At 47.2% G+C, this 12,096-nt stretch overlaps 1 protein-coding gene across 1 annotated transcript in view; it reads left to right on the top strand.

The window, feature by feature from the left end:
• Positions 1-12,096, top strand: part of tmem181 (transmembrane protein 181) — a 97,785-nt gene that overhangs the window by 23,431 nt on the left and 62,258 nt on the right. Inside the window, exons 2-4 of the mRNA XM_067989151.1 lie at positions 810-913; positions 7,178-7,239; positions 9,346-9,436. Coding sequence (XP_067845252.1) covers positions 810-913; positions 7,178-7,239; positions 9,346-9,436 — 257 coding nt within the window. The remainder of the gene's footprint in view (positions 1-809; positions 914-7,177; positions 7,240-9,345; positions 9,437-12,096) is intronic.

The raw sequence follows: 12,096 nt of genomic DNA, 5'->3' as shown, positions 1-12,096 counted from the left end.
CTGCTTTATTTGCAGACATACACTGTTCTAAAACTTTTTTTTTTGGTTGGGTGGCAATGGTAAAGGTTTATAGGCTTTGTTCTCCTTCACTGCTTCCTTCCTAAAATACTGGCAGACCTCTTTCCTCCTCCCTCCCTCCCCCTCAATGCTACCACGTTACAATCCACTTCCTTCAATAACAGCTTAAATATAGCCTAATGTAAAAAAATGTCCTAGGATGCTTCAGAGGCATAATCAGATAAAAATGGACATTGAGCCAAAGAAGGAGATATTAGGAGGGGTGCCTAAAAGCTTGGTCAAATAGATGGATTTTAAGTAGAGTCTTGAAGGAGGAGACTCTGGTGACATAAAGTGTGGTCGTCCTGATGTGATACAGGATATTATGATGTGCTCTGACCAGATTGTAATGAACTCAACTTTAGGTCACACCAACGGTCGCTTGCCATTTTAATTCCCCTTCCCACTCCTACTCTGACCTCGGCCTCTTACACTGTTCCAATGAAGCTCACGTAAGCATGAAGAACAGCACCTCATCTCTCCTTAAGGTACTTTACAACCTTCCAGACTCCACATTGATTTCAATAACTTCAGATCATAACCATTGCTCCCATTTTTTCAGTCAGCTAGTGCTGGTAATGGTTTTGCTGCTGCCATTTACAGTTACCCCTGATCAATCTTTTGTTTCTTAACCTGTCCCATTACCACCTTCCTTGCCTTGCACCATCATCCCTCTGTGTTTGTTTAGGTCACACCAGATGTTTTCTTTCATTGTTTCTTGCATTGACATCTTGCTGATCTGTTCTTTGCAGGGTAGCACCGATGCGATTATATACACTCTCCAAGAGGCACTTTGTCCTGGTGTTTGTTGTGTTTTTCATCTGCTTTGGGCTGATAGTTTTCATCGGAATAGCTGGTGAGTACAAAAGTACAGAACTTGAATTTAATACTGGTGTAGAGAGATGCTAATTGTTGGTAAGAAAACCAGACCCAAGCTGCTACATAAGCTGCTGTACCCCAACCATTCAAGCTGCTTCTGAGATGTGATCATTTTCTGCATTTAGAGATATTGTTTTTTAAATTTGTTCTTGGGATGTGGGTGACAGTGACACTGACACTGCAGTATTTTAAGTTTTAAGGTAACTTTAAACTTACAGCCCGTCCCCCACCGCTGCTGTTACCTGCTGAGCTTATGAGTTGTCCTACTGGATTTTCAGCTTTATTTTGTTAGTGGTTCCTGGCCAGAAATTCACTCTCCTGGGCCGAAGTCCATGTCTCCGCTATTTCTGGATCTTATAATGACCTCCAACTTCGTTGCCATTTTTCTGCCTCACCTCCTGGCTCTTCGTTCCCATTGAATTAGCTCCAGCAGTGTGTCTACTCTACCCTTCAAATAGCTCTGGACTCGCTCCCCCTCCACACCTGTCTCTGAACTGGGACATCAGTTCATCAATGCTCCAAGTTGACTCCATCCCATCGACATCAACTTTATCCCACCACGAGACCGTTGACTTTAACATTGGGCTCCCTCCTATTGTCTCCTCTTTATTTCCCGTTTATTACCAGGACATATCTATCTTAATCTTGTAATGTAACCACGCCTATGTAACTTGAGTTTCCCTGTGTCCGTTTGTGTACGTGTTTTAGCTGCTGCTTTGGACCTGAGCCCAATTTCTCCCCCTATTTTTCTTTTCTCTTTACCCCTCCTAGGCCCCTCTCTTCTGTCGTTTTGCCTCTTTTCATTTCTCCCCTCTCTGGTGCTCTGCCCCAACCATTCAGCACTCTTTGACGTTTCGACTCTCCTGTCACCGTCCCAGGCTTGACTCCCTCTTAGATAAGCCTACAGCTTCCCTCTGTGCCTCTCTTGGTGTCCTCCGAAGGGCCCATCGAGGTACTTGTTGCTGCCTTCTTATCAAGCAGCAACCCCAACTGCCCCATCCTACTCTGACGTTCCTGCCCAATGGACCTGCTGGGGGCTAATCTTGCCAATCTCCTTCCCATTCACCTCTCCCAGTGCTGACCCTGTGGACACTGCCAGCGGATCAACTATCACCACCCCTCTCCCTCCAGAATGTCCGTTCACTCCTGAACAAAACCCTTGCCATCCATGAGCATATTGTGGATGATTGCATCAACATCATGGCCTTGTCGGAAACTTGGCTGATGGGTGAGGACACCTTCCCCCTTCATAAAACCTCCCCGCCTGGTTATATCTTCCACCACTTATCCCGACCAGACTGCTGCCGTGGTGGTGTGGCCCTTATCACCAAATCACACCTTGGTCTCTCCACTTTCTCCTCCTTTAATCATCTCATCTTGTTCCACCCCTCTCTCCTCTCCTTCAAAATTCTCGTTCTCTACTGTCCACCAAGTACAATGCAAAGTTTCTCACAGAGATATCTTCACTGCTTTCCTCCCTCAGCCTCTGCACCAAGCGACTTCTCATCCTCTGTTTTCAACCTCCATCTCAACTCATCGTGCCCTCTCTCTTCTGTGTTCACTGTCCTCCTATCCTTTCTTAATACCTCCCTCCATATAAATTCCCCTACCCACATTCATGGCCACCCCCTTGACGTGGACCCTCTACTCTCATCGTGCCAATCACGGATAAGGCCATCTCTGATCACTTCCTAGTATCCTTCTCCACTCACATCCCCCTTACCACTTCCTTCTGTGATCACCTTTGGGGGGATAAAAAAACTCTTCCTCCAAGTCATTTACAATGGCACTTTCAAATTCCCAACTGTCCAGCCTTTGGCCCTCCATTCACCACAATATTTCTGTAGCTACGGATCTGCTCAATCACACCCTCACCTCCACCTTTGATGTCCTTGTCCCCATTAAAACCATTACTCTGTCTCACCCTGTTCATTCCCCCGGTACGGCCCTCATATCTGTTCTCTTAAGTCCAAGGGACGCAGACTCGAATGTTTATGGCAGACAACTGGTTTAGCTATCCATCGCCAGATCTGGCTGGACCACATAAAGCACTATCGGGTCCTGCTCTCCTCTGCCAAAACTGCTCACTATTTCAGGATCATCCTGGAATGCAAAGATAACGCCCGGCTTCTCCTCACTACAAACCGTCACCTTAAACCTCCTCCACCCTCGCCTCCAATAACAAGTGGGAGGAACTCATGGACTTAATTGTCACCTAAGATTGAGACCATCTGTTCAACTCCTCTACCACTTCCCTCCCTTGCCCTAGCCCACCAAGCCAGACTTCCCCTATGGTTCCCCACTGCCCTAGCCCTGAGCTTGCATCTTTCTCTAGTTTCTCTTCCCCTCTCCCCTCATGCCTTCTCCAAGCTCATCTTGACCATGAAACCCACCTCCTGCTCCCTCGACCCTACTTCCACCAAACTGCTGAACACCCAACTTCCCCTCCTGGCCCCCATGTTAGCTGATAATTGTTAACAGTTCCTTCTTTTTGGGTACTGTTATTTACCCCCCCCCCCTTCAGATCCGCCGTCACCAACCCCCCTCCTCAAAAAAACCTATCCTTGACCCCTCTGTCCTTGTAAACTACTGCCCCATGTCCAACCTCCCTTTCCTCTCAAGTCCTTTAATGTGTTGTGGCCTCCCAAATCCATGCTCATTTTTCCTGCAACTCCACGTTTGAACCCCTACCCCTATTTGATACGGTTGACCACATCATCCTCCTCGAACGCCTCTCCTCTTTCGTCCAGCTGGGTGGGACTGCCCTCACCTGGTTCCATTCCTATCCATCCAGTCGTTGCCAGGGAATCACTTGCAATGGCTTCTCTTCCTGCTCCCGCAACGTTACCTCTGGAGTCACCTAAGGATCTAACCTTGGCCCCCTCCTATTTCTCTCTTACGTGGTGCTCCTCGACAACGTCATCTGAAAATGCATCAGGTTCCACATGTACGATGACGACACCCAGCTCTATCTCACCACCACCTCTCTCGACCCCTCCACTGTCGTTGATTTGTCAAGCTGCTTGTCCGACATCCAGTACTGGATGTGCAGAAATTTCCTCCAACTAAATATTGGGAAGACCGAAGCAATTGTCTTCGGTCCCTGCCACAAACTCTGTTCCCTAGCCACCAACTCCATCCCTCTCCCTGGCCACTGTCTGAAGCTGAACCAGACTGCTCACAACAGTGGCATCCTATTTGACCCCGAGATGAACTTCTGACCCCATATCCGCTCCATCACCAAGACCGCCTACATCCACCTCTGTAACATCACGCGTCTCTGCCTCTGCCTCCACCTCAGCTCATAAGAACATAAGAAATGGGAGCAGGAATAGGCCATAAGGCCCCTTGAGCCTGCTCTGCCATTCAATAAGATCATGGCCGATCTTCGACCTTAACTCCACTTTCCCGCCCGACCCCCATATCCCTTGATTCCCCTAGGGTCCAAAAATCTATCAATCTCAGCCTTGAATATACTCAATGAGTCAGCATGCACAGCCCCCTGGGGTAGGGGGTAGAGAATTCCAAAGATTCACAACCCTCTGAGTGAAGAAATTCCTCCTTATCTCAGTCTTAAATGGCCGATCCCTTATCCTGAGACTATGTCCCCTAGTTCTAGACTCTCAAGCCAGGGGAAACAGCCTCTCATCTGCCTTTGTTACCTCTAGACTTGACGATCCCAATATTCTCCTGGCTAGCCTTCCATCTTCCACCCTCCATAAACTTGAGCTGATCCAAAACTCTGCTGCCCGTATCCTAACTTGCACCAAGTCCGTTCACTCATTACCCCTGTGCTCATTGGTCATTAGTCTGGCCTCGATTTTAAAATTCTCATCCATGTTTTTAAATCCCTTCGTAACTTCCTCCAGCTCTACAACCCACTGAGAGCTCTGCACTCCTGCAATTGAGAGTGGCTCCATAGTTACAGCATGGAGCAGTGTCTTCAAATCTGGGAGGTGCCTGAGACTAGAAAATTAAATGCTCGAGTACATGGCAGTACTGGAACTTCCATTCTTAATCTCCCAGATGGCATGCAGAGGTAGGGTTGTCAACCCTCTAGGATCGGCTTGGAGTCTCAAGGAATTAAAAATTGATCTCCTGGACACTGCTGCGATCAACCCAGTAGAAAAATCATAGGAGAATTAAAAACAATTTTCTTCTTTATCTTCTTTGACCACTTTTATCTATTAGTTATAAACATATTGGAGATGGGAAAATGGCTGTTTGACTAAGCAGGGCAGTTGGAGGCAGGAGGTCATGTGATGAAACCTCCAGGAATACGTCCAACCAGTGTTGACAACCCTATGCAGGGGTGAAAATGGTGCCATACCGCAGATTGCTGATTGTTGTAGTGCTTTTGACATTGAGCTGCTAGGAGGTCTCTGCTAGTACAATGATTTAAGAGAATCTCATTGAGATGCACTAAAGCAATTTCCCCAAAGACAATTATGCTGTGCTGTATTCTCAACAAGCTTATTTGTGTGTGTGATGCACTACTACACAATAGAAAATTTATCAACATCATTCAGAATTACCAGCATATGCTGTTCCATTTAAAACTGACAAGGCATATTATAAAGGAATATTTTGCTGCTTTTCTTATTTACAATTCTGAATTTTAATACAGAGACCTAGGACCATGGAGAGGTATTCCCTTCATTCTGGATAGTTATCAATTGAAGACCCACCCTTTCTTGACACTGCAAATCATTGAGGGATTGGAATTGTGTGTAAAATAAGGCAATCAAAGAGAAAGAACTTTAGCTCAAGATAAGTGAAGGTAGGGAGAATAGAAACTGAAGGGGTTTAGAAGAAATAGAATTTGATTTCTTCCTCCTACCTATGCTATGAGCTATACCGTAAGAGCACAGTTGGATATTTTCTCCCAGTTTTACTTCTGAATCAACAGTTAAGAGGTGCATGAGTAATCCAGATTGACTGTCCTTTAAATTTCACTCCATCTTCATGAGTATGGCACCTTATAACCTTACATTCAATTAATTAGCTTTGAACAGTGGTCACTGTTGTTGCATAGGAAAACATAAGAGCCAATATAAGTTGCCACAAATGGTAAATGAGATGGATGACCAAGTTAATCTATTTTTGTTGGTGTTGGTTGAGGGAGAAATGATGGCCAGGACACCGGAGAAAATTCCCTGCTCTTCATTGAATAGTGTCATGGGATCCTGGCTGCAAGCAGCATTAGAATTGTAGTTGCAGTGTTCTACAACTTTGTAACATATTGCTGTGTTACACTGAACATGCTGCAGCACTAGGAAAATTTGTAGCTTTTTTTCCAGCTGGGCATGTCACCAAGTGGTGAGTGTGTCCTGTAGTGCTGAAGAATACTGCTTGGAGCAGACAGAATTTTACACGTGGCTGCAGTGTGTACCATCTACAGTGCACTGCAGCAACTCACCAAGGCTTCTTCGACAGCACCTCCCAAACCCACGACGTCTACCACCTAGAAGGACAAGAGCAGCAGGCACATGGGAACAACACCACCTGCACGTTCCCCTCCAAGTCACACACCATCCTGACTTGGAAATGTATCGCTGTTACTTCATCGTTACTGAGTCAAAATCCTGGAACGCCCTACCTAACAGCCCTGTGGGAGAACCTTCACCACGCAGACTGCAGCGGTTCAAGAAAGCAGCTCACCACCACCTTCTCGAGGGCAATTAGGGATGGGCAATAAATGCTTGAACATCCCATGAACGAATTTTAAAAAAAGAAAGCTCCCCTCAGTGTGGAAGTGTTTCCAGTTGAGAACTTTTCAAAGATATGTTCGAAACTATTCACATAGTAAAGAAAGTGAGGTAGATTGTGAACTTCCTGAAGGCTGTGTTGGAAATCGCTGAAGATCAGCCTGTCTGTTTCAGTGGAAAACTTGGGTAACAGGATGGTGAAATGGAGCAGCGTCTTAAACCTGAACACTCAGCACAGAGTAGTGGGATGCAGTTTTGTGCCTAGTTCTTCATGCATTGGATCACCATTATCAACACTGTCAGGGGAAGAGAGGCTGACTGGAGACCAGTTGCTTCCACACAGGATAGGAGAGAAATTTATCCTAGATCTTTATTAAGTATCTTCTGGAATTGAGGCAGATTACCTGTCTGTCTCTTGGCCAGTGTATATGACATGGAAAGAAATGCATTAACCTCCCTCTTTTTCTCCCCCCCCCCCCCCCCCCACAAATATTAGTGCACTGTTTCACTTGATATATTCTGTCTGATTTCAGGTCCAGAAATTATTACATCCAGAGCATTACCACCAATTTCACCCAAAAGCAAAAGTGGTCTGGTAAGTGAGTGTCTCCATGAAGCATTAATTTGCTTCATATGGAGTTTGGCGAATCTGATATCTAGATTTTACTGTTTTGTATCCTTTGTTCATGTTTGCATGATGTTGCCAGCATTTACATTAGGATAAGGGCCTAGGTTTTCTGATCGTAACGCCGATGGTAATTCATGAAACCATTGGGTTACTGTAAGTGATACGATCAGAAAACCTACGCCAGGAGATTCTATCTTCCTTCGTAAGTCCTTTCCACAGATGCTGCATTAGGTGGGGTAACATTAACATTCAGTTTCTTGTTAACCTATTCTTCCTGCCAGATTTTCACGTGGCTGCAGTGTGTACCATCTACAGTTTGTTTTTTTTTAAATTAGAAAGATGTAATTAATCATGAAGCATTGCCTCACATACAATTAAAGTGCATAACTGGGTTAGCATAGGTGTCAAACTCGGTTTAAATGATGGGACTGATCCATCATTCTTGCAGTTGGCATGGGCCACATTCAGCAAAAATTATTTGGACACACTTGGGGTATGGTATGCGTTTCGCCCATTTTTTGGGTGTAAAACGTATGCAGTGTACACTAATTTCTGGGCACGAGGCAGCATGGCCGCCGCCATATTGGCTCTCACTGATTTTAGGTGGACCCAGCGACTGCCTGCAATCAGCGTTGGATCAATTTAAATGCAAAGGGTTTTTCAGGACCCTTCTGCAAAATGTATGAAAAACTAGGTGGAGCACGTGGTGTACAAGTGGCCTAAACAGCGGTCCTTAAAGTGATCATTGGAGGCTACTGAAGGAATGGTGGAGAAAGTATTTTTTTTAAACCTCACCTTCAGAGTATCGTGGTGGAGCAGGAATGCTGGCCCGTACTTGGCCCTCCTGCAACTCACTCCTCCGTGTATTGGAACTTGACATGTAAAATCAAGGTGTGCAGTGAGAATCCTCAATCTCTTATTCCCCATTGGCACACCAGTGGAAACAATCTTTCATAATTTCCCACAGTAAGGTCCCCAGGTTTCTCACACCCCTTTACTGGAAGCTCCTCTCTCAGTGCTGCTCCTACTCGCCATATTGCTGCTGCTGCTGCTGCTCCCAGCTCTGTAGGAAATGCTGGGCCCCGTGACCACCCCACCCCATTCCCCTTTCTCTCGCCCAAGCCCCAGTTGCTCAGACCCCCAGTCCCCTGTCGCTCTCCCCTGCCCCTAACCCCAATCTCCTGACCAGTCCCAATCCACATCGCATGTCTCTCATGTCCCAATCTCAGTCTTTCTTCCCTCCCCCCGCACCCCCCCCCCCCCCAACCTCACCCACCTCACCCACCCCATGCCAAGTCCCAATCTCCTGCCCCTAGTCTCTGTTTACCCTCTTTCAGCCCAACCCTACACACTCCCCTCCACCAGCTGGTTCCGTTTCCAACACAGTTCTCCTGGGCTGTTAGAAGCAGTGCCCAGGACATTCATGTGCCATTCCCAGGACACGTAGCAACCTTAAGCACAGCACACTGTGAAAACTGTTCAGCGGGCTGCACGTTTGACACTCCTGATGTAGAGTAACTATTGCCTAGTTTTGAGGGATGTGGGGCGGTGTAAATATCTGCTTAGATAGCTCTAGTTCAGGTCACTCTAGTTCACAGACTTACCAATCCACCTGAGTTCAGATCACCGGAGTTTCACCCATGAGATTGATTTCATGCATTTATTGGCTATGCTAGTAATTCCCAGCATTTTTCTTGTTCTCCATGAAAGAAAGCACGATAATGTTATGGAGGGGTGCTATCCCAGCATACATAGCTGTAGTGAAAGCTGTCTATTAAAATTATGATGGCAGGGTAAAGGAGTAAAAACAAGATATGAACAAGTGAGCTTCCAGTGACTAGCATCAGGCATAGTCTGGAGCTGGACTCAAACCAGTTTTGTGTGTTCGCCATCAGTCTGGGTTACTGAAGCTAAATTTTGGATTCTTGGAAATCTGAAGTGTTTGAACTGGATTGTCCAAATCCCATCTGGAATTGAAGCCTTTTTGGGATGTGTTTCAATTGGGAGCTACTATACCTTCAGGTAATCATTAGAGGTTGAAATTTGAACCTTTTTTTCCCTCCTCTTTCCCAGACTAGCCCTTTAAAGCTACAAACACCAGGGTTGTCCACGTACAATCAAGAGCTATGGTTAATGTGTCGGTTTGAACTGAACAAGTCCACAGGTAGGAATATCCGAATAAGGGGCAAGTTACTCTGCTATAATACTTCAAACGTGTACAAATTATTTGTCCTTCCAGCCTTAGATCTCACCATTTAGACTGCAACATAGATTTTAAGACGAGCAGGAGGGCAAGATGAAAAGATCTATCCACCGTGCTGAACGCTTTGAAAGGCGAGAATGGAAATTACGGACAAGGTTTATAAGGCCTGATTCCATTGGGTATATTGCAGGAAATCATGGACATACAGCCTGTGAATTTCCATTAATTAAAGTGAATAGATGGAAAATCATGGGCTGTGACCTATCGATGAACTCTTTGTGAGTGCTGCTCTCTGCAGGAAATGCAGAATCAACCCGATAGTGCACCCTCAATAATCGAGGATGTGCACAAAATAACAGTTTTTGTTGATGTTGACAGTCAGTTATACCCCTTTACTGGCTGCTCCTCTCTCAATTTTCAATTTTTCTTGAACTTACCAGAGAACAAACAGATGAGCTGTAATTCAGAAGAAAGCAAGACTAAAGAATTGCAACCAAACAGATTCAAAATAGGATCCACAGTCTCCCTTTATAATTGTGTTAGCGGTCAGGCTATGAGTCAAAGCAGAATGAAAGATTAGTTTAAAATAGTAATTTTTCTCACGCAGCAGCTAAATTTGGACGAGCCCGATGAGCCAAATGTTACTAATGTGCACCGCGGATGGAGCCTCCTCTGCCAGCTATGCATATTGGGAAATTGCAGACAAACCTCCCTGACAGCCCTTGTATATCTGTTTTGAAGGGGTTTGAGTTGGGCTCCCAAACATTAAAAGGTCAGAGGAAACAGCAAAGGTGCTGACTGCAATTTTCAATCCTCCTTGAATCATAGAATGGTTACAGCACGGAAAGAGGCCATTCGTGGAGTCTGTGCTGGCTCTCTGCAAAAGCTATCCAGCTAGTCCCACTCCCCCTCCCTATCCCTGTAGCCCTGCAAATTTTATCTCTTCAAGTACTTATCCAATTCTCTTTTGAAAGCCATGATTGAATCTGCCTCCACCACCCACTCAGGCAGTGCATTCCAGATCACAACCCCTGCTGTGTTTGGCAAAAGAACCATTTTTTTTAATCACCTTAAATCTATGTCCTCTGGTTCTTGACCCTTCAGCCAATGGGACAAGTTTCTCTCTCTCCTCTGTCCAGACCCTTCATGATTTTGAACACCTCTTTCAAATCTCCTCTCTATCTTCTCTGCTCTCAGGAGAATACCCCCACCTTCTCCACATAACTGAAGTCCCTCATCCCTGGAAACATTACAGTAAATCTCTTCTGCACCCTCTCTAAGGCCTTCACATCCTTCCTGAAGTGCAGTGCCCAGAACTGGACACAATACTCCAGTTGTGGTCGAACCAATGTTTTATAAAGGTTTATCGTGACTCCTTACTTTTGTACTCTATGCCTCTATTTATAAAGCCCAGGATCCCGTATGCTTTCTTAACTGCTTTCTCAACCTGCCCTACCACCTTTAACGATTTGTGCACGTATACCCCCAGGTCTCTCTATTCTTGCTCCCCTTTTGGAATTGAACCCTTGAGTTTATATTGCCTCTCCTTGTTCTTCCTACCAAAATGTATCACTTCACACTTTGCTGCGTTGAATTTCATCTGCCACGAGTCCGCTTGTTCCACCAGCCTGTCTGTGTCCTCTTGAAGCCATTCACAGTCGTCCTCGCGGCCCCTCCCCCGCCGCCGTCCTCGCGGCCCCTCCCCCGCCGCCGTCCTCGCGGCCCCTCCCCCGCCGCCGTCCTCGCGGCCCCTCCCCCGCCGCCGTCCTCGCGGCCCCTCCCCCGCCGCCGTCCTCGCGGCCCCTCCCCCGCCGCCGTCCTCGCGGCCCCTCCCCCGCCGCCGTCCTCGCGGCCCCTCCCCCGCCGCCGTCCTCGCGGCCCCTCCCCCGCCGCCGTCCTCGCGGCCCCTCCCCCGCCGCCGTCCTCGCGGCCCCTCCCCCGCCGCCGTCCTCGCGGCCCCTCCCCCGCCGCCGTCCTCGCGGCCCCTCCCCCGCCGCCGTCCTCGCGGCCCCTCCCCCGCCGCCGCCCTCGCGGCCCCTCCCCCGCCGCCGCCCTCGCGGCCCCTCCCCCGCCGCCGCCCTCGCGGCCCCGCCGCCGCCGCCGTCCGGTGAACACCACTGTACACCTCCCTCCAGTCCGAGAAACAACCATTCACCACGACTTGCCTTTCCTATTACTGAGCCAATTTTGTATCCCTGCTGCCACTGCCCCTTTTATTCCATGGGCTTCAACTTTGATGACAAGCCTATTATGTGGCACTTTATCAAACTCCTATTCGAAGTCCATATACTCCACATCAACCGCATTGCCCTCATCAACCCTCTCTGTTACCTCATCAAAAAACTCAATCAAGTTGGTTAAACACTATTTGCCTTGAACAAATCTGTGCTGGCTTTCCTTGATTAATCCGCACTTGTCCAAGTGACTGTCAATTTTGTCCTGGATTATCGTTTCTAAAGGTGTTCCCACTACCGAGGTTAAACTGACTGGCCCATAGTTGCTGGGTTTATCCTTACACCCTTTTTTGAACAAGGGTGTAACATTTGCAATTCCCCAGTCATCTGGCACCACCCTCCTATCTAAGGATGATTGGAAGATTATGGTCAGTACCTCTGCAATTT

Source organism: Heptranchias perlo, chromosome 8, assembly GCF_035084215.1.
Source record: "Heptranchias perlo isolate sHepPer1 chromosome 8, sHepPer1.hap1, whole genome shotgun sequence".
In the NCBI taxonomy this organism is placed as follows: domain Eukaryota; kingdom Metazoa; phylum Chordata; class Chondrichthyes; order Hexanchiformes; family Hexanchidae; genus Heptranchias; species Heptranchias perlo.
Note: the sequence above shows the minus strand (reverse complement) of the source record. Positions and strands in the feature narration are given on the sequence as shown.